Source organism: Pyrgilauda ruficollis, unplaced genomic scaffold, assembly GCF_017590135.1.
Source record: "Pyrgilauda ruficollis isolate IOZ18807 unplaced genomic scaffold, ASM1759013v1 scaffold16, whole genome shotgun sequence".
Taxonomy (NCBI): Eukaryota; Metazoa; Chordata; class Aves; order Passeriformes; family Passeridae; genus Pyrgilauda; species Pyrgilauda ruficollis.
In genome coordinates this window covers 12,726,094-12,751,430 of record NW_024514764.1, presented here as the reverse complement: position 1 = coordinate 12,751,430, position 25,337 = coordinate 12,726,094, and the positions used below count along the sequence as shown (strand labels likewise).

At 44.4% G+C, this 25,337-nt stretch overlaps 1 protein-coding gene across 3 annotated transcripts in view; it reads left to right on the top strand.

Annotated features, from left to right (window-relative positions):
• The window catches only part of ADCY9 (adenylate cyclase 9), an 83,490-nt gene that overhangs the window by 40,134 nt on the left and 18,019 nt on the right, over window positions 1-25,337 (top strand). The window contains exons 2-6 of one of the 3 annotated variants that reach the window (XM_041462681.1): window positions 4,717-4,874; window positions 10,083-10,187; window positions 14,459-14,676; window positions 19,163-19,265; window positions 22,607-22,815. In XM_041462681.1, coding sequence (XP_041318615.1) covers window positions 4,717-4,874; window positions 10,083-10,187; window positions 14,459-14,676; window positions 19,163-19,265; window positions 22,607-22,815 — 793 coding nt within the window. Of the gene's footprint in view, window positions 1-4,716; window positions 4,890-10,082; window positions 10,188-14,458; window positions 14,677-19,162; window positions 19,266-22,606; window positions 22,816-25,337 lie in introns of all 3 variants that reach the window. The other 2 variants (XM_041462680.1, XM_041462682.1) reach the window with 2 other exon arrangements.

Sequence of the window (25,337 nt, the reverse complement as noted above, 5' to 3'; positions counted from 1 at the left end):
CACCTTTTATTGTGTGAGGAAACCTCACCATAGGTCTGTGTTTCCTTTCCCTAGAGTGGCAGTGCCTGAATATCAGTATTTTCACTCCCATGTTTTTGTTAAAGTGCAAAGATGTCTTTAAAAGGCATGGAGAAAACTTTTTATTGTCTTTCTAAAAAGAGAAAGCAAAAAGCTGATGGATTGCAGAGAAGCAGAACCCAGAAATGAGTTACCCATCAGTTCAGAAAGGAGCTCAGACCTGAGATATGATTAAATGGTTAAAGCATGAAGACTGCAAAGGAAATGTTGAAAAATTAAACAGTGAAAGAGCAGTATTAATATAAAACTGTTTGGTCAAAGGGGTTGTAATCATTACAAGTTGGATTTTATTACATCAATATAAGGAATATTGATGTAATAAAATAGCACAGAGGGCTGTGTACTGGCAAGCATTTAATCAGAAAAGGATGCTCACCTGTTAAACTGCCCACACTGCAGCTAAAAAGGTGAAGTGATCCATGGAGGGAGGAACAGGGATATTCTGATTAAATGAATCCGTAAGGCCGTGACTGAAATGTCATTGTTTTTGCGTGTCTCTTCAAATCAGTGCTGAGAAGGGTTTCAAAAGAATTTGAATTTCCTTATACAGAGACATGAGAAGTGTAAAAATGTTTGCTAGAGAAAGAAATTTTCCTGTGTGCTATCAACAGAGGGGTAAAAAGTTTCAGTTCCAAACAGTTGAAGCATCAAAAATTGAAACTTGAATATTTTGTCCAAGAATTTCTTGTCAGTATTTGTGTTAATCCCTCATTTCCTGTAGGAAAAGACATCCTGTCCTAAACAGATGCATGGAGGGATGTCCTCTCCTAATGTAAAAAATTAGATTAGATTGGAATAAGAGCAACTTCTGACCTGAAGTCATGAGGATAAATGAGCTGAAAGGAAGGAATAAATGACTGAATTAAGGAGGGATCAGAACATCTTTCCTCTCCCTTTCCCTGTTCCTTCCTGGCAAGTAACTTCCCACAAATTACCTGGGATGCTTTTCCTCTGCAGGCCCTGCTGGGGATGGGGATTCTCTCCAGGGCTGCTCGGGGTGTCCCTGGGGATGGCAGGAGGGAGCTGCAGCCTCTCCTGTGCTCCTGAATCCCCTGTGCTCACGGCCACCGCCTTTTCTCACGCCACCACAACCTGGGGGAAGCCTGGGATGTTTACACACAGCCTTATTTATAATAACTCCTGTTTATTTTTGTGCAGACGGAAAAGAATTTGTGTGTGAGCGCATGCATAGGATTTTTTTTTGTTGTTATTAGGAGTGGTTTTTAGTGGTTGGGGGGTGGGTTTTCTGTTTTTATAAGCTTAGAGAAATGCCAGGGATCAAAGAAAGGCGATCTGAAGGAAGGAGCCAAGTACAGAGACTCACTAATGCTTCTAAAATTCCACAGTAGTAGGACTAAGAAACCCACAGTCGTTCTATGAAGATCTCATCTGTTATTATTTTGTCAAAAATACACTTTGCAAACACTGCCATGTCAATATTCAAAGTAGATGACTTCAAGAAATGAGTGTTTTGGCTTAGTGTGCAGGAGCTGTTATTCTTTATAATGCTTGCAGGATCTCAGACCTTGAAGAGCAGTGAAAGGAATGGTTTGTGTTCCTCAGAGAAACACGAGAGAGCTCGTTTTTTTCTCAGGGCAGAAAATATTACTGTGTTAAGTTGGTTTATTGGGGTTGTTGTAGCCTGTTCCCTTTCTTTGCTTCCAAGAACCACCTCTGGAAAAAGCAGAATTGCAGGTTAAAACTTGCCAGAGGACAGATTTGCTATCAGGCACTTTGAGGTTGTGCTTCAGCATTTATTTTGGATAAATTTCAGGGAAGGAAGTGAGTACAAGATTGATCTTGGCCTTTATAAATAGCGCTGCAAGCACCTCATATCATTTTCTGCATTGCCATGTCTTGAGTTACTTCGTTGCGCAGCAACACAGACCAAAAATTGCATTTTCACATAAAATAGCAGCTCCTCTATTTATTCATTCCTTATTGTCATGTTACTTAATTGATTTAAACGTGCTGGTGTGGATGTTTTTCACTCGCTGCACTGCTTGTGTGGAAAATGACAGTGTTGGTTGTACTAATTCCCTGGAAATGTCAAAGGAGGGAGAACACGGTTCTCAAATGATGCATTTTAGTTACACCAGTACAGTTCCACTCGACTAATGACCCTTTTTTATACCAAAATGTTTCAGACTCAGCCTAGGAGGTGCTTTGTGAAGTGTCACAGAGTTCCAAGGACCCCTGAAGCAAGTGGAGTTTTCCCATCATAAGGATTTAATAACAAACAAAGTATTAGTTAGGCCATGTTAGTAAAGTTTTGTAAAGATGAAAGGTTTTTACACCTCTCCTTTTCCAAACCTTTACAAAAATAACCTTTTTCTCCTCCTAGCTCTCTTGTTGGCTCCATACAAAACACATGCAGGATATTGGTTTTTCTGTGTCCCAATTCAAATTACCCCTTTTGAGTAACACTCCTTATGCTGGGGCTGGGGAGCACGAGGAGGGAATAAAGAGATTTTTAGAGTCCTTGGTGCCAACAACCAGGCATTTTAGCCACCTTTAAAGCCTGGAGAACAGAGTGGCTGCTGTTGATGTGCTGTGGGCTGGCGAGTTTGCCAGGGATGGAGAGGACAAGGTGGGGGATGGGGTCAAGGAGCTGATGTTTCAGGCTGGGGCAAGGCTGGATTCTGCTCTCCCAAATCCATTTGCAGTGTCTGGTGTTGTAGCCTTTTCCCCTTTCCCTCAGTGTGGAGCTCAAACTGGAGATAATTTTACTGCATGCAACAAGATTGACAAAATAATTTTCCTGCACAGCACGGTAAGACATAAAAAGTGCCTTTTCAAAAGTACAATAAACAAAGAAAAGATGTTTGTGTAGGAAAAAATTGGAGGAAATAATAGGAGTAGAGAAATTACTCCTGTTGCTTTAAGGTAGCTTTTAAAAATAGGAGTAGTCAGTTAATGCTTCAGCCTTTACAAGAGTAAACATATAATTGTGAACTGATTGTGGTGAATTCCTCAAACAACAGCCCCCATCAGCAGAAGTCTGAAGGAGAGAGCCCGACATCTGGAAGCCAGCAGCAGTCAGGATTTTATTAAGCAGCACTGCCAAATAAAATCTGAGCGCTGCTATAAATGATATAAAAATAAAGATTGGCTATGGCGTCGCATCTCGAGATGCCAGCAAGTGCGCCCGGGTTTGGAGCAGCAGAGCTTTCCCAGCAGCTTTGGAGCCCGAGGGGGACATGGTGGGTAGGGATGTGGCTTCCTGTGCTGCTTGTCACGTTCAGGAGCTGAAGCTACGAGTGGCATAAAGACAGAAACTGCAAATTTGCTCTTAGTGTGCCTGAATTATTTTTGTTGGAAAGGTTTCGGCCGCGCACAGTCTGTGTTGTGTATTACAGACCTAAAGCAAGGTTTATGGAATATGATTTTCTGTCTGTGAAGGAGGTTATGAGAGAGTGACCTTATCACAGGGAGCAGGAACCTGCCCTCGTCCTCAGGCTGCAACTTGACACATTTATTTCCAGCGCTCGCCCTGTGCATGGAGCCAATGGAATGGGTCGATGGCTGTGACAGCCGTGTCTGGCTGCACCGGGAGCCAAGTCTCAGGGTTAGGGAGGGGTTGCAGAGCTGACCCAGGTGGGACCCAGCAGCCATCCCAGGAGCCTGGGGCAGGGAAGATTTGGGGCAGCATTCCCTGGAAATGTGGGCTCTGGCACCACAGAAAAAGGAGCGCTTTGCCCTTCTGCACACCGGTGCCCTCCACTCCTTTTGAGGGACGTTGGTGCCCCTCGGTGCTGAGCAGGACATTGCCCATCCAGTGGCAATGAAATGAACTCCTGTGAATTCAGAAAGCTGTGGTTAAGAGCTCCTTCTCAGGCTTTGTGTCTAGAAATAGCCCGGAACACCACAGCGCAAAGTTCAAGGATGTAAAAGAAGTGCTATGTTAAATGAAATTCCGATCTTTCATTTTTTGAACAGGTTTTTGATACAGCTCAGCTTGATACAACCTGCTATTTACCAGCCTGGCCTTTAATATTGGATCTGCTTTCCAATTATGCTTCAATTCATACACCAGTTGCAGAGGGCGTGTGTGGGTGTACGTGCGAGAGAGGGAGATTGATTTTGTTCTTTAAAAATGTGAAGTCTGCACTAACTATGAAAACCCATCAGAATTTCTAGCACTTAAATGCCATTTCCTTTCTCAATGTGCTACCAGCACTAAGTAATGTTCACGACATCTCTCTGGCAAGTGAAGGAGTACATGCTGCTTTTTCAGAAGTAGAATATTAATACAGATATCAGTGAAAACCAGGCTGCAGATCCTTTCCAGAATTAAAGAGTTAAAGTGAAAGCTCAAATTAGGACTTAGAAGCAAATACATAAGGTCTTAGCTGTGTTTTTCAGAAGAACATGAGTGAGAGTGGAATAAAGAGAGTACATGTTGCTGTGTGTCGGAGTCACTCCTGTGTCTGGAACAGCAGATTTGGGGAACCCTTTTTGCCACCACTTTGCAGAGAACATATTTGTATTCCTGGTCATTTTTCCCAGCCACTCTCTTTTAGTGTGCTGTATTCCAGAGTCTTGGCAGTGCTTTGGTAGTCACTGTGTCTGACAAGCCCAAAGGAGTGTTCTCTCTGTCTTTCTGTGGTTCTGACTGGTCATTTCTATTTCTTGTAGGTTTAAAGACCTATCTGATCTCAGGTCAGAAGGTGAAGGAGCCCCAGTGCAGCTGTTCTCAAGCGTTGCTTCCTGGCTTAGAGTCTGCAGACGGAGCCAGGACACCGGGAACGTCGTCAGCCGAGAACTCCGGTGACCTGACCAAGACAACCAAACAGGTAGAAAAGCCCAAGGTGAGTTGTCCTCTCAAAGCCCAGCAGCACAGATCTCAAAGCTGGGCTGGGGAAGCCTTATGGGCTTGTTTATGCACTGCTTTACGTATTTACATATGTATGGGTGTGTGTACATAGAGTGACAGAACAGAGTTTGAGGGAGGAAGAATTTACCAAGTCAAATGCCTCGCTCCCCACTTGGCAAACAATCCCTCAAATAAGGTGACACTTGTCAAAGGTGGTTTCAAAAAATTTTTCCTATTTGTATTTCGGGATTGAGAGGTCAGTGATGCTTTTTCAATGGTCTGGATTTTATGGGGGGGAAGAATATGATTTATGCAGCTACTGCAACTTCTGGGATTTTCTGCTTTTGCTGCTTCTGCCGTTCCTCTGTCGTGAAGGTCATGTACCCGTGAGCCTTTCCATGAGTATTCAACAGACATCCCAGCAAAAGATAATTGGATTGTTTTTGTGACAGGAGAAAATGCTCTGGTGGGTTGGGAGATTGGTTTATCTGCTTGCTCTAGAAACCTATATCTGGAGCTGAGGGCAATGATTTGTATGGATTCAGCTTGGAGGAATGATGACACTTTGTTATGTTCACACCTCTCACAAGATCTCTTGACAAGGAAATCTGTGAAACAATGTGTATTGCTTCAGAGCTTTGCTGTTACTCTCCATCTTCCATCTCAGAACAGATTTCCCAAACAGCAGATGTCTATTCTCTCTTTTCATTTGTGCTAAGAATTCCTTCTCCTGAGCTGCCTGAGATGGGCACAAATGTCAGAGCTAGGGGTGGCCATCTGCAGGTCCCTGTCCTTACACTTCAGTGTGGTCAGTCTCTTCAACTCAGGTTTGGGACTCAGCTGACAGAGTTGATGGGGGGATGATTTTCATGTTACTTCATTTTTACTGCTTCTCATTTTTTTCTGGATTAGGAGAGCATGGGTAGGGCACCTTTACCCTGCCTCTGCTCCCAGTTTTAGGATTTGAAGGAAAAACCCTGGATTACAGGTGAAATCAGCTGGAGGGCTGACCCAAAGAGAGGGTCCAAAGTCGAGTGAGCTCCTTAGAGAGCAGGCCAGGCCTGTTTAACCACAGAAGGGAGCTGTAGCCATCTTTATCCCTCCCCGAATGTGCATTGAGTGTGGTTTGACAGCATCCAAGTTACTGGTGATATGTTGCTATTCCTTTTCCTGTGTAAGAAAGAATATATTTGGCATCCTACTGGCACCAGCTTTCCAGCTCCTTCTTGCCTTTCAGTGAAAGCAATGGCAAATAAGGCAGGAAAATACATCTTAGGGCTGGGGGGAGCCATGCAGATAAACCTGTGAGTGCTGCCCAGGCTGTGGTTGTGCAGAGGTCCAGGTGTGGCAGTGACAGAAGCTCCTTCATTTCAAGCAGTGAAGGAAGAAGAATGTGCCAAGTGGAACAGGATTGCTGAGCTGCCTGTGTGGAGCAGAAGGGAGAGAGGAGGGATGAAGCCAAGCAGTGAAGCTGTGGCTGCTGTTCTGAGAGACAGTGAGGATGCCTTGGGAATGTCAGACAGCAGAGGAGGCTGTGACTGAGGACTGAAACAGCAGTGAAGGGTGGGACTGACCCACCTGCAGCTGGGGCTTGGTAACATTGTTATGTACAAACTTGGGGTGGTACTTGTTAAAATGACCCAGGTGCAAAATGAAGTCTGTGGTTAAGGATCAGCTCTGTTGTGTGTTTTCTGAAATGTGGGGTGATTTACCTTGCAGAAGGGCAGGTACAAATGCACCACTCTTCCTGAGCAGCTGGGATGTGATGTGGAATGTGCTGCTGCCCCATCAGGCTTTGTCCCTGATCTTCTGCTCTGGGACTATTGCTGGGTGTGAATTGCTATTTAGAATATCCTGAGTGGAAGGGATTCACAAGGATCATCACAGTCCAGCTCCTGGCCCTTGAGATGTTTCATTGCTGAGTGAAAGTCTGTAAAGTGCAAAAGTACCAGCATGACTGTGAGTGAGAGAAGGAGAAACTAAAGGAACCTGCTCAGAAGAGCATCTCAGACAAGTGCCAGCCCCTTGGCTACCCTGTTGTGCTCCAGCTACTGCAGAGTTTGTGTCTGGAGATGCCTGGTTTTACTCACCACTCTCAGCACTGCAGCTCTGGACAGGGGTTTCCTAAGTGGCCTCACAGCTGTGATTCCTGAGCCTGCCTTGTCCCAGTGCTCTGCAGGGAATTCTGGATGAGCCCAAGCCCAGGTTTTCCTGTGATTGTGTGAGCACTGCCTTAACAACCTGTTCTGTGGCTGTAGTGGCAGCACAGCAGTGTGGAGCACCTCTGCCTCTCCCAGCACAGCCAGGTCCAGGGATTCCTGACTCCACAGCACGCTCTTGAGGGTAATGTGCACCAGCCTTCTCTCTGCTGGGGAGAATCACAGAATCATGGCATAGTTTGGAAGGACCTTAAAGCCCATCTGCTTTTCCATGCCATGGAAGGGACACCTTCCACTGTCCCAGGTTGCTCCAAACCCCATCCAGCCTGGCCTTGGACACTGCCAGGGATGGGGCAGGCACCACCTCACTGGGCAAACCTGTGCCAGTGTTTCACCACTCCCATTGTAAAAAATTTCTTCATTGTATTGAATTTAAATTTCCTCTCTTTTACTTTAAATATATATGTATGTTAAAAAACCCCCGCAAGGTATGACTGCAGTTTGATCAGAGATCATGCACAATTTTTGAAAAGGAGTGGGTTTCTTTTTTACAGCTTTTGGATTTTTCGTGAGGGTTTTTTTTTAAAGCCTGCAGCTTGCTGGTAGGGTCTGGAGATAATAATTTGCAAAAGAATCATGACTTACATGCCGACTGTTTTAAATACAAAGCTGTAAATGGTGTCAGTGTAGGAGGAGATGACTCCAGCTCTGCAAAAGAGACTTAAGTAGGAGAGACAAAATTACAGGCGAGTTGAAATATTTTTATTTTAAAGGGAATAAGTGGCTATATTGGATGCAAAGGATGACTTTCACATTTTGGGCTTGAAGGGATGTTCTAGGGGGCAAGATCTGTAAAGGAAAGTCGGGAGGGAGAATGCAACAGTAATTGATCCATGAGAGGACTTGTATTTCCTCCTCTGGTGTATCTAGTTCCTTTAACTGCAAACCTTGTTGCAGTTTGAATGTCAATAAGATGTGTTTACATTACTGAAATGGTGAACACAGAGGGTAAAAACTCTGAGTAAATCTATAATAGCAGGTGGGTTTTTGAATGAAAATACTCTACCCTGCTTAAGTGGTTTTGGTATCAGTTTATCTTCCCTATCATCTTTTATGACATGCCTCACTTGACAGGGAATCATAAGCTGTTGTAAAAATGTTTTAATGATTGCTTGGTATGAAAACAGAAAGTCCTTTGCTTGTCTTAGTGTTTGCTGGAAGTGCATTAATGTTTTATTCATGGCACTGAGGTCACAGCACACAGAGCCTGTGAATGCCTGCAACAGAGAAGGAAGTTAATGATGTTGACTTGAACACATGGGGAAAGTCAGAGGAACTTCTGCCTCTTCTCAAAGGTCAGGCTGCTTTTCCAAGCCCTTTGTCTTCTGGTTTAACCCTGGGAGCCAAGTGATGGAGGTGGTCTTGCTAATTTATTCGCAGAATGAAACAGGGAGTGGTTTCTTCTCTTTTTGTTAGAGGTATTTGGTTTTTGTCACTATTACCTGACTTTTGCCATGGATAAATTTAAATCCAACTCTTAAGAGGGTTAGTTAGGAAGGCTTGGTAGCCCACTGCCAATTTATTTTTTAGACCATCCAGTAATGCCTACCACCAAGAGGCCAAGACATTTGTGATAGTCAGAGATTATTTTTAAACAAAACCATTTGAGAACCAAATCCACAGTTTCTTCAGCTGTGTTGGTATTTGTTCAGACTGCACAGATTCAGAACTGGATGTAAATTGTTTATCTGATGCCAGCTTAGGAAACTCAGAGTAGTTTCAGTGCCCAGCCTGGACTGTGTCCCTGAGGAACAGCAGACAGGACGGTCTGCTGGCTGCTGAGGAGGCTCAAAGTTCTACATGAAAGCCTTTGAGAGGTATTGGTGAGTGGTTAGATGTCACAGGGAGAGTGGGCTGGGAGAAACATCTGAAAATTAAACATGGTGGGTGTTTTCAGGTGGGACATCAGAGGTGGAAAAGGAGCATTAGGTGAAAAGTTAGTTCTGAAAAGACTTAACATGCTGGTCTCTGAAATGGGGAGTGAACCTGAAGGCAGAAGTTGTGGGTTTGGATTAGAGAGGCTTGAATGTGTCCAGAACAAACAGACAAAATTAAATGGGATGTTGAGTTTGTGACAAAAGGCTCAAGTTCTTGCTGGAAAACTTGCTGTGGTGTTTAGTAGCAGACTTTGGTGAGCCTGGTCACCCTGAACATCTCCAGAGCAGAGGAGCTGCCAGGAACTGCTCAGGGTCCCTCTGAGCAGGATTGTGCCTCAGCCTGCCAGCACTGGAAAAGAGAGTGAAGAACTTGGAAGATACAATTCCAGGCTTAATTCCCCTAAAGAAGATTGCATTTTAACTTGAAGGAATTAGCTTGTTTTAAAAGCTCAAGTACAGCATTTTAGGTTGCTTCCAAAATGCACAACCTGAAACTGGTAGAAATCCTGATGGTTTTGCTTTCCTTGTTCCGTGTGACATTTGCTGGGTGTTTGGCTCCAACAAAAAAGCCTGAGCTCCCCTCCCCTGTCTTAGGGCTCTGTATAAAAAGCATTTTCCTTTATTCATTTCAGATTTGTTGCTTTCCATTTCCCTGGACTGTTCATAATGCCATCATGGTGTTTCATGTTTTTTCTGGATTTTGCTGCATTTTGTGCTGTCTTCTCTCCTAATGGCATTCAGATCCCTTCACAGGCAGGTTTCACTCAGGGAAATTGCACTTCTTCTACTAAAGAGTGTTTTATTCCTCTTGGGGAAGTCCTTTGCCTGTGCACAGCGATTACAGTGTGTCTGTGATTTTACACTTGTGAAGCTTTCCTGCATTAGATTTAGCTTCAGCAAACAGCAAATCTGTGATTTATTTTTGAAATGGTGCATTCTGTTCCAGTCAAATTTTGCTCCCTGCCTCCCATTCTGTAGCTTTGTTTATCTTTGAACCATGCTGCAAGTATACAAGTGGACTGAATTACAAATTGCATCATACTACAAGGACACCAGAACATTCCTGGCTAAAATTCTTTTGTCTCATTTCAGCCTTGCCCTTCATGTAGTACCACCCTTGCTCCCCACTGCGATGTCAGCATAGATGAAGGAGCTATCCAAAATGGTTGTCAGGATGAGCATAAAAACAGTACAAAGGTAATTGAAGTATTTCTCACTTCCCTTTTTCCCTTATTTTTCTGCTTCTCCCAGCTTTCTTATTTTTGCACCACTATCTAAGCTCTTAAACAGCAGAACTGATTCTGATTTTGATTTTTGATTTGTGTTCAAAAATTTAGTTGAGTCCCCCTGTCCCAATTTTCAAAATTTTTGACAATTTTATGGGCTCAGCTTGATCCTGAGAAGGACCTAAAATTTGGACTCTTTAAACTATGCTGATGGTACCCAAAGAGGGAGGCCCAAGAAGCACTCCCACTCTCTCCACCCTCACACCAGTGGGTTGGGTCACCTCACCACAAGTTCTGTGTCTCGCCAGCATCTCCTACATCACCACTCTAAGACAAGAGTTCACAAACAGAATTCACTGTTTTAAGTCATCCTTTCCTGACCTACAGAAACAGCCTCTATCGTATTCCTTGTGCTGCTGCCACGCTTGTTTCCTTGCCTGTTGCTTTTATATTCTCACTGAAGCCAACTAATTCCTGTGCCTTGTCACACTGCCTGTTTGTCGTCCTGTGTGTGGCCTTTGCAGCCTCTCTGCTCTGCCTGTCACCTCTCACTCCTCCCTGAATGTTAAGATGAATGCAGACTGAGGACCAGTGCTCATTACCTGGTTGTTATGTATTCAAATAAATATAATGTTTTCCCTCCATGGGGAGAATCACTTCATAGACATGCTCTGAGACAGTGATCTTGTGCTTCATGTCTGTCTTACAGCTCTTCTTGCCAGTAAAGCTGACTGAAAAACTTGCCAGCATTGTTGCCACTGCTGAGCCACTGCATTAGTCTGTGATTGTCCCTCTCTTGACATGTTGTCTCATGCTGAAGCTGTAAGCTCAGAAGCAGGGCCTGCCTTACTGGGCTGTAGGGGTGTGTTACACAGCAGTTCTGTGCCAGAGTTCCAGGGAACAGCCTAAGAAAAGAATAAAATCATGATCCCTTGAGCCCTGAGGGAGGTGTCAGCAGGGACTTGTCTCAAACCAGCTTGAGATCTCTGAGACAGAGACCATGTGGGAGATCTGCCTGGGCTGCCAAGATGGTAGGCAGGAGATGCTTCTTCCCCAGGTGGCCTCTGCCCACATGCAGGGATCTCCAAGAACCAACTCAAGAGGGATTGGTTGTCCTTAGGTGCCAGCTGCCTGGTTTAAGTTGCTTCCTACTGTAGCTGTATTGGCTTCATGTGTGTGAATCAGCAAGTCATCTGACCTTCCTTGGAGGAGATTTGTATACAGAGTTGAGGAAGAGGTCTGTAATTGCACTGGAGGAATTCCAGTGGAGCCCAAATCTGATGTCCTTCTTGGGTTTGGTTCGGTTTTTGCTCAGCCAAAAATGGGAGCTGTGTCATGGCTGTCGGTAAGTCTGGGATGCCTGTTCAGCTGAAAGCTTAGAGAACAGCCACATGCACAGAGTTGCTGTGGCATTTGGTTCCCAAGACTTCCTTGCAGCCTCAGCTCTCTTGGGAAGAAGAGATGTAAGCTCCCTCTACCCATCTCTGTTCCCTTCCCACAGCACATGCTGCACTCAAATCCCCTGTCTTTAGGGAATGTTAATGATGTTTAATCATATCCTTGGATTTGCATGGCTCCCAACAGCCTCTGGAGCCTCCTTGTCTCTTGATGAGAGGAAACTCCACATCAAGCCTCCAAGTTCTCAGGGAAACCCTACAGCCTGTTGCCTTCAGAAGTCCCAGAAACGTTGGAGCTAACAACATTTAATAAATGGGGATTTTCTCCTTCACAAACAGTTTCATACTCTAATCCCTGCCTGTTAAGATTAACAGAGCACAGAGAAACCTTGAGCTGACTGAAGGGAAGAATTTTCTTGGGAATTTGAGCCTTTGCCAAGGAGCTAAAGAGAAAGTCCATGCTGACCTTCTTTGAAAGAGAGAAATTTTCACTGCATTTTTCAGATGATCTTGAGGAGCAGCAGGGAAAGCAGACAGTGCCTAGGAGTCCAAATCTTTTATTTGAGCTGATTATAACGAAAACTATGAGTTCTTGGTTTCTGCTTTCCAAGTAACAAGTGGCTGGAGTGGTGAGGAAGAGGAGAAAGATTGTTTCACAGGGGAAATAAAAAAATGGTAACTATGACTTTCAGTTTTTCTTTAGGCTTCAGTTTGTTCTGGGAAATGCTCTAAGCAAATACAATCTTTAGTTTAAGTTAAGAAAAACCAACCCACCAAACAATGAAGGCTCTTCACTAAGAGCTGGTTGGTCAGTTGATTTGGTTTCCCTTTGCTGGTTCTCCTCACCCCAAAACCAGAGGGCTTTGTCCTGGTTCTGCAGGATGCTCCATAGCCCTGTTCCCTCTGGGCAGGCTGGATAACCTGGCAGAGATAGAGGAGGACTTGCTCAGGAGCTGCTCAATGTCTTCTCTTAGAAAAAAAAACCTGGTAACATTTTGTGGGAGAAGTTCTTTTGCCTGTGCTTTACAGGATTGTCCCTCTGTCCCCTGGTGTGCCCCTGCTGGGATCAGTGGCTGCCATCCCCTCTCCCTTCTGGTAATTATGGTCTGCAGCAAAGCATTGGCAGCACACCAAGGAAACCACCCCATTTCCTATTCCTTCCTCAGCTGCTGTCACAGTGCTGGGAACACCTGCAAGCTGCCAAAACAACTTTTGTGAGGGCTAGGAGGGACCAGACCGGGACTCCTTCCATCTCCTGGCTCCCAGCACGTGGCTCTGGGCTCACACCTCGGCCGGGGCAGCCCGCAGGGTGGGGATCCCGCATCCCCCCGGGAGGGAGGAGGAAAGGGAAGCACAACCCACCTCCCTTCTGCTTTTCCTGTAGCTCCAGGGAACCCTTCCAACACACCTTGTTATGCCTTTAGCTCTGGAGGTCCTGGCTGTGACAGGAGCCAAGCCCAAGGGCTTCCTGACTCTTCCCTGTCCAGGGTTCTCCTGCTGCCCCCTTAGTCTTGTCTCTTCCTTGGCTGTGTCTGAACCTTTCCCTTCACCTGTCTGTGTTCACGTGCCTCCTTTCTTCACAGGACAGATCACACGAGGAAATGGAATTGATTTTGCATGGGCAGCCAGAAAGAAGATAATTTTTTAACTTTAACTAAGTTGATTTTACAATATCAGTAACATATTTCAGCACGTGGTTGGGGTGGTGATGATATTTATGGTATTTATTTATGGTCACTGTGGTGGCATCCAAGAATAGTCTTCTGGAGGAGCTTGTCACTTCTGTACAAGCAGGAATGGAGAAACTTCTGTCATGAGTGGGCTTCAGGATGAGGATAAATGCTACATGATAAGTGATAAGATATGGAGGGGGGAAGATGAACACTCAAATATGCCAAGTTTGTTCTGTGTTTGCATTTGAAAATGATCCTGACTAACTGCAGTTCATTTTCATTCTAACCACACTTAGCTGTCTAATTCTTTTGGAATTGCTTCAGTACATATTGGTCTAGGTCAAACAAAATGTAAAAGAGGGAACTTCAGGCTCCATGAAAATAGAATTATTTTTGTTTAAAAGTAATTTGTGTTCTCCAATGACAGCAGAATTGGTGATACTGTGTACCTAAGCCATGTTGCAAGCTGTTGTCAGAATAAAGCTGTCCTAACTAATATAAAGACAAAAGAAAACCAGAAAAAATAAGTATGTCTTAGAGAATGAAATGCAATTTAATTTGCAGGAGTTTTTGATGTAGGATGAGATGTACAAAAGGGCTGTTCCCACAGGTGGGGGAGAGGGGGAACCTCTGGGAAAGCAGCAGGCCCATAATGGTCAGGGGAAGGATCAGCAAGGACTGGCAGAGCGAGTCTTGACTCTCTCATGACCCAGGGAGTGTCAGCACAAATTAAATGTGTGTTTAAAAAGCTTTCTAGAAGAAAAAACCCTTTACTTTACCTTATCCATAAGATGAGTGAATGAAATTTGGGCTTGTGGTTGCTTGTCATTGAGTGTGTGAAAATGTGCTTTGTTTTCTGCTCCTGAGAGAGATGGTTCATAGAAGGCACAAAGGGGGCACCTAAAGAGGCACAGGGGAGGCGTGGGAGATACATGCACAGGAAATGTGGCTGGATTCAAGGCAGGGGGAGCTTGGTCTGTGTGGTCAGGTCAGGTGTGGGAGATACATGCACAGGAAATGTGGCTGGATTCAAGGCAGGGGGAGCTTGGTCTGTGTGGTCAGGGCAGAACTCAGGGTGCTGAGGGAAGAGCTCCTCCAAGTTTTTGTTCCTTGCAGCCTCTCCGTCTGTTCTGCTGACATTCCCTGGGTGTGTTTTGCTCTCTGTTGTCCAGGCTTCAGGAGGACACAGCCCAAAGACCCAGAATGGACTTCTGAGTCCTCCCCAGGAGGAGAAGCTCAGCAACAGCCAAACCTCTCTGTATGAAATGCTGCAGGAGAAGGGGCGCTGGGGCGGAGTGAGCCTGGACCAGTCAGCTCTGCTCCCCCTGAGGTTCAAAAACATCAGAGAAAAGACAGATGCCCACTTCGTGGATGTGATTAAAGAAGACAGGTAAGGAGAATGGAGCTGAGCAGTGGAAAACCCTGTGAAGGTGAGAAGGCAGTACTGGGGTCCCATATCTTTAGTATTTGTGTGCTTTTTGTCTGATTTCAGTAATTGTTGTCAACATACTACACGTTAGAAGTTTTCTGATTTTAGTCTTTTTTCTGCTTAAACTACAGCAGAAACTTGACATCAGAAACTTTCTGTTTAAAATAAGTAAAACCAGTTTTTCATTGCTTCCATGGTGAGCAGTCCTCCTTCTGTTGAGTCTTTGAAGAGGAAAAGGCTCTTTAAATCACTTGTCACGAAGTCGAACTCCATTTTATAATCCAAAATCCTCTTAATGCATGTAGTATGTACCTTCCTCTGCAGTTTAGGGTGTAACTTAAAATCTGAAACACAAAACAACATTTTTACAGTAAAAGAAAAATATCTGATAACATGTGGCTAATCATGAAATCCTACTGGGCCTGGAAGGACAATTAGTAGGAGTGAATTCTCATGGACTTACTATCTACTTAGATATTGTAAAATGAGTTTCTCTCTCTGTTTCAAACAAAAAAGTTTATTTTGGGCAGAGGAAATATTCTTCAAAATTCAGTAGTGTGGGATTTTTTATCAACACACAACCATATCTCCATTATGGCAGTGACTTGACTGGAGCAGTTAAACAGATAGCTGGAGTTTGTTATTATTTATGGCTATTTTTATTTCATTGCTTCCACTCAGGTTGAGGGTATTTTATCTAATATCCTTGAAACTGTGTTCTCCTGTGGACTCAGCTGTTTGGAACAGGGACACCATCACCTTTATGGAAACATGACTTAGGCAGGGAGAGGTGAGAGGGAGGGACAGGAGTCCCTCTCCAGTCTCTTACCTAGATGTTGTCAGTTTGCCTTTCTCCTGTTGCCACTTGAGTCAAAATATAGGGTTTGTTGTTTTTCTCAATATGAGGTCTGTCATTAGTGGCTGAGAATGGAGGTTTAGCTGATATTCCCAAATATTAGAAAATAAATGGATCGGGACTATCCAGATGTTAGCAGAAATCAGCCAGAACAAATAGGAATATTTTTTAAAATGTAACCAGCACTCTGCAAACTGTAAGTTATAGAAGTAGCTTAATTTATGCAGTTGGTCTGCTGAAGATACCTCACTCAAGTTCTTGTGTTCTGGTGCTTTCCTCCTCCACTCTCAAAATGGGTAATTTTTTCTGATTTGGAAGAAGGAGTACCATGATTTGAGATCAGTCAAAGCCTGGCTTTTTTTTTGGTCCCAATTAAATATCATCATTACCATATTAAGTGGGCCATTTCTTGTTGCCAGGGAAACTTCTCTGCTGAGTTCAGTTCATGTAAACATAACTTTCCAAAAATAATCTTCTGATTAATTAGATCTATGTGAAATGCTTTAAGCCTACCAGTTTACACTGATTTTTTTCAACATTACTCAATGAGAAATGATATGGAATAAGCCATTTTAAAAATGTTCTTGGTCCCCTTCTGTAAAACATAATGTTGGTCTTGATGAATCCAGTATCCGTGAATACTTTTGAATGGGGAATTTGAGGTGTCTCAGAGAGGGGACCAAACTTCCTCGTGGTCATTTTACAGGAATCCCCATTTTCACTGAGTTCTGCTGTGTTGGTTTGATGCTGTTGCAAAGCCAAGTGATCTTCCCTTAGCACTGAGCAGTGATTTCCACTGCAGGGCACTTGGATATAAATTCCTGTTAACAGAAAATACTTAACCCAGATATGGTGATAAAGTGCATAAATTAATCCCACAGGCTTCCTGCAGAGCTGGGAAGGGTTAAACATATCCTGGGGGGATTCAGGAGCCTGTAGACTGCACTAGGAAGCTGCCTGGGGCTAGCTGGGAGGAAATGCTGGACACTGGGGATATTGAGCTCAGCTGTGTGCCTGAGAGGTTTTTGCATGCCAAGATTTCACCTTGGAGCTGATACCTTGGCACAATTCCAATGTTCTTTAAAAATAATGTTAATAAAGACAGTATTAGTGTGGCATATTTGTATTAGTACATTACAAAAGAGTCCTTTTATGAAAGTTACTAGTTCTTACAACTTGATTCTCTGCATTTGAGAAACAGTGAATACTTTCAGCTTTGAGTCTGGCTTTACTTCTGTAAAAATCCTGTTCTTTGTTCATTGTAACCTGCAGATTATTGTGCTCTTTAAAAGAAAACTGTAGTGTGAGATTTAGAATGTTTCCTCTGGGAATATCCTCAGAGGATTCTTCCTTTGAGGATTTTTGTTTCCAGCAAAAATTAGGTATTTCTAAGGTTATAAGCCTTCTGAAGTACAAGAAGCAAGTAGTGGTATGCTGATCAGGCCAGTACTCACAATGATCTCTTCAGACTTGCAGAGCAGAATCTCAGGGATGTATGAAGCTCCCTCAGAACTGGCTTCTTTACAGCCCTCCATCCCCTCCTTGGGGCAGTTTCTTGTTGAAATACTTTTTCATTATTTTAAAATTTGGTTGTTTCTTTCATTTCCCACTTCCCAGTCATGCTTGATCCGGGGAACACCCTGTGCTGGGAGGCAGAGGCCTCCTGGGAAACAGATTATGTAGTTGACTGTTTCATCAAGTGGGATCTTCCTTTTGGAGACAGAATGAGCTGACAGGGAGCTGAGAAGGCCCCGGGAATGCTGCCTTCACCCTGGTTCCATCGTGTTCCACCTTCTGTTTCGTGCTGCACTGTGGAGCTGGACTGATCCTCCTACACCCTTAAGCAGCACAGCAACACCATCACCACCTCCCTTGAGCTTCCCTGCAGGAAGAAAGGGGATTCAACAGTACTTTAAAAAAACCAACCCAAAAGCTTTCATAATTTTTATTATAAGATGGTCTTAGAAATGTCTAAGAAAGGTGAGGAATGAAGTCAAGAATGAAAGAGAGAGGGGTGACTCAAGTGAGTGTATCCTGTCATTCCTTCAGAGTATCCTGATATTTTTAATGTATTGGCCAAAGCCAGAATGTTTAAAGGTTACCAAGTTTCAGCCATATTCATGCTTAGGCTCCTTTGTCTTCTCTAGCATCAGTCTAGGAATGTGTGTTTGGTTGATCTTGCACATGAGTTAAAAAAAAAAAAAAATGCTTCCCACATGCCATCTTGTGCTGGGAGCTTCCAAGAAAACCTCTTAGGCAAGAGTTCCATAAAAATAAACAGAAAATAACCCCGAAACCAAACCCCCTTAAAAAAAGAATTCAGGCACGGACAAGCTCTGTAGGATCTTTCTTTCAGCTTCTTCATCTGCTTGGAATTTGACCTCATGTGCATCTCTGGTTTTTGCTCAGAGTCACCAGCTTGGAAATTGCCCACTGTGACTGTGGCTCTGGTGCTGCAGTTCCCAATAGCATGGGAAAGGAGCCACCCCATTTTAGATTCTGAGGGATTTTAGAAACAATTCCCTTTAAATAACACATGGAATCAGTTGCTTGAAACTGAGAGGAGGTTCACAGGCAGGGAGGAGTGTGTTGGGAAGCTGCACAGAGCAGGGGGGACGGGCTGGCCCCGCCACAAGTGCCACAAGCAGGTGTGACCTTGCTCTGTGACCTGGGCACGAAGCACTCGGTGCTCTCGAGTCCCTTCAGCTCCCTGGCACCTGCTCAGGGGAGAAAAGACTGGCAGATCAAGTGCCACCAGGAAACTTCATTCATAAGCCTCATACTGCTGATGCAAAACTCAGACAGCTTCTTAGTTTTCTTCCAGAGGATGGGGAATAAACCCAGCTTCCAATGATTGAAGCTGCTTTTATATTGTTGTGGGATTTTTTCACCTTCTGTAGAAAAGATGAAGGTGAAGGAGGGCATAAACACCATGTGGTAGATGCTGCCTCTGGGTTTCTTAGCCCTGATGTCATTAGTTGTCACTGCCTTTGTTGATGGTGCTGGGTCATTCCAAATCTCCCATTTCAGAAGTAAATCTCAGCTCTCCATCTCTTCTCTGCAGCTTGGATCATTAAGGGAATGTTCCCAGTTGAGTTACAGAGTTATTTTAGTGTCTGAAATAACAAGAAACTGCTGTTTTCTAAAATGGGCAATGGGGTTTTTTTCCCCCATAACAATTTGTCACCTTTGTCATCCTTGGCTTGCTTTGAGCCATAGAATTCCACTCAAGACACAAATATCCCATAGCCACGTGTCTCCAGAGGCTGTGTGTCTGTAGCAGCAATTAACCTTTACTATTTGCTGGCTTATGTTACAGTTATCTGTACTCATCAGTTAGATCTGTTAATTTTCTGGAAGGACTTGTTAGACTCTTCCTGGAAGTATAAAAGTTTGCTTTTTTTGTGGAATATTTCCTTTCACTGAGCAAGTGATGTGGGTAAGAGGATACTTGGTGATCAAGAAAGAAGAAAAACCACAGGAACTTCAAAGCCAAGTGCCAGCATCCCTAGAAACAGCAGCCACAGTCTGGGGGGACCTGAAGGAGGTACAGCTGAACAAACTGATGTTGATTTTGTCTTCTCTCTTCAGCCTCATGAAAGATTACTTCTTTAAACCACCTATTAACAAGCTGAGCCTCAACTTCTTGGATCAGGATTTGGAGATGGCCTACAGGACCAGCTACCAGGAAGAGGTGTGTTTCTACTGGCATTGGTTTCTGTCTGTAATCTGTCTAAGCCACTGTCTGTCCTTGGGGTTTTTAACACATTTTGTTGCAGCTGTTTCATGACAAGGGTCGTGAAATGTCAAATGTGATTTGCTGTTTGATATTGCTGCCTCTGAAAAGATTCTCCTTTCAGTTTATTATAGAACTGTGGAATGGTTTGGGTTGGAAAGGACCATAAAGCTCATCCCATTCCAACCCCCTGCCATGGCAGGGACACCTTCCACTGTCCCAGGCTGCTCCAAGCCCCATCCAGCCTGGCCTTGGACACTGCCAGGGATCCAGGGGCAGCCACAGCTGCTCTGGGCACCCTGTGCCAGGACCTGCCCACCCTCACAGGGAACAATTCCTTCCCAATATCCCATCCATCCCTGCCCTCTGGCAGTGGGAAGCCATTCCCCCTTGTCCTGTTACCCCAGGCCATCATCCAAAGTCCCTCTCCAGCTCTCCTGGAGCCCCTTTGTGGCTGAGGTGGGCTCTGAGGTGTCCCTGGAGCCTTCTCTTCTCCAGGCTGAACACCCCCAGCATTCCAAGCCTGACATCAGAGCAGAGGAGCTCCAGCCCTTGGAGCATCTTTTGCCAAGCCCTGAGTCTAGTCCAGTGTTTGGGCTGGAAATGTGAGGTACACTGATTTTCTCCATGTTCAGGTAATGTTCCAAGTCTTTAGGGTGGCCAGAGAACCATGCTGAGATGGTAAGGACCATAACTTACCAAAGTAAAGGACCAATCGCTGCTTGTCTTCTCATCAAATATTCTAACTTTGAGAATGGTAATTTGGAATTTGATTCTTGTTTAGTCACAGTTTCATGGTTATCCCTATGGAATCCAAACCTGTGCTGAATTCAAATGTCCTCATTCCATAAGTGTGCAGCTCAAAACACTGGAATTGTACAGAGCAGTAAATTGTAAAGAACTTGGTGTTTTCTTCAGGATTCTGCACTGAGTCTAAAAATTCCTTCATTCCCTTGGGGGCTGATAATATCACAGGCTTTCCACAGCACTGGATTTTCCTGCCTGACTGATAGGAACTAGCAAGATAGTTTAAATTTACCTAGAGTGACATTAGGTGTCAGTTGGAACTGAGGCTGCATTTGACCAGTAGCTGAAAAATTGCTGCCAAGAAAAGGCAAATGCTCTGCCCTCCTTGCTCCTCCTCCTGCCTGCTCCTTCTTATGGCTCTGTGAGCAGTTAATTTACTGGCCTAGCATGAAATATTCATGGTTTATTTTTCTGTTTGGGGCTCTTTCTCTTTCCATCTGGGGCTGTTTTGTGCTGTTTTGTGTTTTGTGGAAGCAGCAGCAGCTCTGGAGGGGTTGGCAAGTGCCAGAGACAGCCCGAGATAAGCGTCCGGCAGCAGGAAGGGGAGCGGGCCCTTCCCTTCCAGCAGCACTGAGCTGCTGATTTGGGTGATCCATCTGCAGAACTGCATCAGGATAAATGAGATGTGGGTTTCTTTTCGTCCCAGTGTGTCCTGCATCTGAGAGCAGAAGGATTTCTGCTTCTGCTGTTTGTTGCTTTCAGTTCTGGGCAGTGTTGTCACATTCTCTTTAGCAATATTTGCTTGTTTTCCAGTACTTCCACCTCATTAGTGATGCCTCACTTAATTTTTTTTTTATTTTACCAAAGGAAAGCCCAGTTGTGTTGCAGTTCAGTCTCTTCACTTTGGTCAGGAGCTCCATGCTCATCCTGCAGCACTGTAATTTAGTGGTATCTCTCTGCATAAAGTTCCTGTAGCAACAACAGGGAGAAACTTCCTGTGGGATGCAGCCTGCAAAATTTGCAAACTGTAAAGACAATAGTAAATCAAGTAGTTTCCAGTGGAAAGATTGGAAAGAGAAGCAAAGCAGAGATAGTAAAGCATATACAGATGGACCTATTAATGTAGCTATGTAGAAAATTCCTAGAAAGAGCAGAAATGTGGCCTGTGCATTTTGTTAGTGGCAAGCTAATAATTCGAAAATTATTGCATAAACCTCCTTAAAGTGGGAATTTTCACTCTCTAATAGTAACTCTGCAGCACTGGGGCAAAAACCTGTTAAAGCTTTAATGTTAGCAGAGTTCTGGTTCAAAACAACAATGAAATCTTCTTTTGGAGAGTGAAAAGATTTGACAATAGTCCAGGTTCTCTAATGGCCTGACACTCAATGCTGCTAAAAGTGACTTCCAGCACCCCTGAATTCACCTCTGATTATACAGTGCCAGCTGCAGGCTCAGGTTGTGATCCCTCTCTGGAATCAGCTCTGCTTCCCAAGAGCCTTAATCTGTTCTCATTTGGAAATGAAGGCACTACTTAGCACTGTTAGAGCATCTTTAACTCTGTCACTTGGGGACACAGTGCTGCTTCCCTTCATTCAATTGATGGGACTTCACGTGTGGATGGACAGGATGCTGCCACCCCTTCAAGTTCAAAGGTAATTCTGGCACTGAAGTGATGCTGGCTGGATTTGTTAGGTTGCAGAGAGGTACAAATGAGGAACAAGTTTGTTTCCCAGTATTGCTGAGCACAGGAAGTGTTCTGAGGAACAAAAGAAACTTCCAAATTAAACCAGAGTGCTCCAACTGGGCACCTTCATGGTGACATTGATAACATAATTTCTGGTTTTCTTTGGAGCTTGCTTTCTAAACTTGGGTAGATACAAACACACCCAGGACTGGGCTCACCTTCATGAGCCAGGATGTGGAGCTCATGATCTGGTTTTCAGCAGGACTGGTCACAGCTGCACAAAGCACAGCTGCACAAGCACTGGGCCAGGCTAGGATGGGATGGGAATGTGTGGTGAGGGGTTATGGAAAGGCAGAACTGGATGTCCTGGGCTCTGATCAATTTGGATTACACAGCTTTTAATCTGGTCTGAAAGGGAGATGTGAATTCTGCCATAGTTGTGTCTGTGGAGTAGTGTTAGGAGGGTTTTTTTAAGGTTAAAAAGGTTATAGTAAAATTTGTTATTATTTTAAATTAAAATAATAGAAGAAAATATCCCATAACTTGTCTTCTACTTATTATATTAATGTTTCGTTGCACAGAATAGTGAATTTTCATGTTGTTTCATTTCTGTATCATAATAGTGTGTAAAAATCACCCCAGGCCTGGGGGCTTTGCCACCAATACTTCTTCTTGACAGGGTCTGCTCAGGGAGCTGTGACACCATCAAACCACCTCTTCTGCTTCTTGTTTCCAACCAGTGCTTACGCTAGATTAATGCAGTGGCCAAAATTTCCTCCTTCCTTTATTTGTTAGGAGCTGCTGTTCATCCTCCAGTTGAATTGAGCAAAATATCATTTATTCCTTTCAATCCCTGTGCTCCCCCCAGGTTATAAGGAATGCTCCAGTGAAGACATTTGCCAGTGCAACCTTCAGCTCGCTGCTGGATGTGTTCCTGTCCACCACAGTCTTCCTCATCCTCTCCATCACGTGTTTCCTGAAGCACGGCATGGTCGCGTCCCCACCGCCGCCCGCCGCCGTCGCGGTGTTCGTCATCGCCATCCTGCTGGAAGTGCTGTCCCTTGTCATCTCCATCAGGTAAAGAAAGCGTAACAAAGCCTGCAGAGAGCAGGGAGAGCTGCAGTGGTGCCTGGTCTGGAACGTTTTGTTTGACAGCATCCCAGCAACTGGCTGGGATGGGCTGTAGGGCTTGAAGAGCAGAGTCAGTGCAGCCAAGGCTTGCGGCACATCCTGTGCAGGGAGAGCTCTGGCTACAGGAGTTGCAGCAGAATTGTGACTCTGATAGAGGTCACACAGGGAAATGGAATCTGCACCCCATCCCTGCCCCTCTTGCTGTTCCTTGGGATGCCACGTGCCACTGTATGTCCTCTCTCCTTACAGGACCGTCAGAATTCAAACAGAAAACTTTGATCTGTCCTGCAAACAAACCCGCCCAAAAACCCACTCCTTTAAACTCCAAGATAAAAGTACAGAGCTCTGGGGTTAAAACTGACATCATGTGTCAGAGCTGCAAAGAGCAATGCTGCCCTCAAAGAAAGAAAGAAGAGAAATTGCTAAAGGCACATTGTATCTGTTCACTTTTTTTTTTTTAAGTTTCATAGGTTAACATTGAGATAATTCATGTTTTCTGTGTCTGACATAGGAGTCCAGTGTTTCCCCAGAAGGGCAGGAGCACTGTTCTGTCTCTGCAGAAGGGGTGGCACTTGGCAGGGCTGTGCTCAGAGGTGCCAACCCCACACCTGAGCCCTTGTCCTGCCCCTCAGCGTCCCCTGTGCCCTCAGCAGCCTTGGCTGCAGGTGCCAGGTTTTTAACAGCAGCTCCTCATTCCCATTTTGCACCAGTCACCCCCAGTCCTGGGCTGTTCTGGGCTTCCAGGACACTGCTGTGGTGACTCCTGCATCCCCAGGGTTCTCACACACTGAGAGCACTTCGTTCAGTGCAGCTGGTGCTCCCCTGGCTGTGGTCTGCACAGGTACCCCCTGTAACCTGTCATTAACCCGGGTGACCGACCTGTTAATGAGCTGATTGTTTGTCTGCACCTGTGGGAGCCAGTCCACTCTGTCCTGCTCATCCTGGTGTTCCCTGCACTCCCTGCCACAACAGCAGGATAAGGATGGTGTGTGCAAATGGGTGTCCTCTCCTGGAGTTCTGCAGATCTGTCAGGAATGTGTCAGTCAAAATGCTTTTGTAATTATGAGCTGGAAGCAATTTCTGCTGCTGTTTCAAAAGAAACGAGAGATTGCAGTTTGCACTTTAAACTTGACTGTGCAGGGTTGAGGTAAAATATACTGAATTAATGTTGTAGTCACTGAAGAAATTTGTGCCTCACTGGGCATATAAATGTGTGCAAGTGGACTTACATCAAAGCTGGCATATGGAGTAGAGAGATGCCGTCTATGAAATGCTTTTAAAGATAGCATTTCTTAGCAGGTGTGTTTGGTTGTTGCAATGTGAATGGTTTTTAGAAAATTAGAAATTCAGGGAGTTAAAAGCAGTACTGGGAGATGGTTGAACTGGTAGAGTTGTCATTCTTGCATCAGAAATGTGTTTTCTCCTTTACAGAAGTTTCTGTTCTCTGGTTTGGATGGGGCAGAAGTTTAATTTCAGGCAGTTTTCAGGCAGCTCTTTCAGGTGTTCTGGGTTTGGTGGCCATGAACTTGTTTAGCTGGGAACAGCTCAACCACTACTTTCCAGAAGTGCTGCTTTTAGCTGTCCAGGTGTATTTGGAGAAAATTTGTGTTCACTCACTTTACAGGTGAATTCTTATTCCATTTTAGTATTTTTCAATTTGTTGTTTTCCCCACAGGACAGTGCTTTTGCCTTATTTTGTACATTTATAAAATTATTGCTATAATCCTAGAAATATTTATAGGTAGATACATAAGGTTTTATTGCAGTCCTGCTTTGTAATTGGTGGTTTATGGATTCCTTAAGGAGAAGGAAAATTGTTGTTTTCAGTCTATATAGTCAAGAGTTGGCAAAGTGGTTTTGTCTGTGAGTGGCTGTGCAGGGGTTTGGCTTCAATGCAGCTCTGTGCTGTCAACCTGACCTGTGATCTCCAGACCCTTAAATTGTCCTGGTTACCTTGGGAACTGGATGGGGCAAGTGGCCACTGCCTTGCCCTGTCCTCTCCTTCAAACCAGCAGGGGTGTTTTGAATTTACATTGTGTATTTGCTTTATAGTAAATACCTAAAATACACTTCTGGGCCAGCCCAGTCTCCATAACCTGAGGCACACACTCTGTACAGTTCCTTTGGGCAGGGAGGTGAAAATCATCTTTTTCCTCTTCAAATCCTCTTCCAAGTGAGGACTGCTCCCTCTGACCACTCATTATGCACAGAAACAGTTCAGAACTTCCTGTGCAGAAATGTCATCCCAAATGACAATCACAGAATACCACTGAGATATCTTTGGGGAGGAGACTGGACTACAATGCTGGGCGCAATCCCAGAATTTCAGGAAAAGGGATTATTTTAAGACCAGAAAATTCTTGCCTAAGTTTCACATTGTATTTTCATTATCATGATGCTAAACACCCTGCCTTTAAATCAGCTAAATTTTAATTAAATCCAGGACTCAGCCTAGTAAGGGCTCCCCT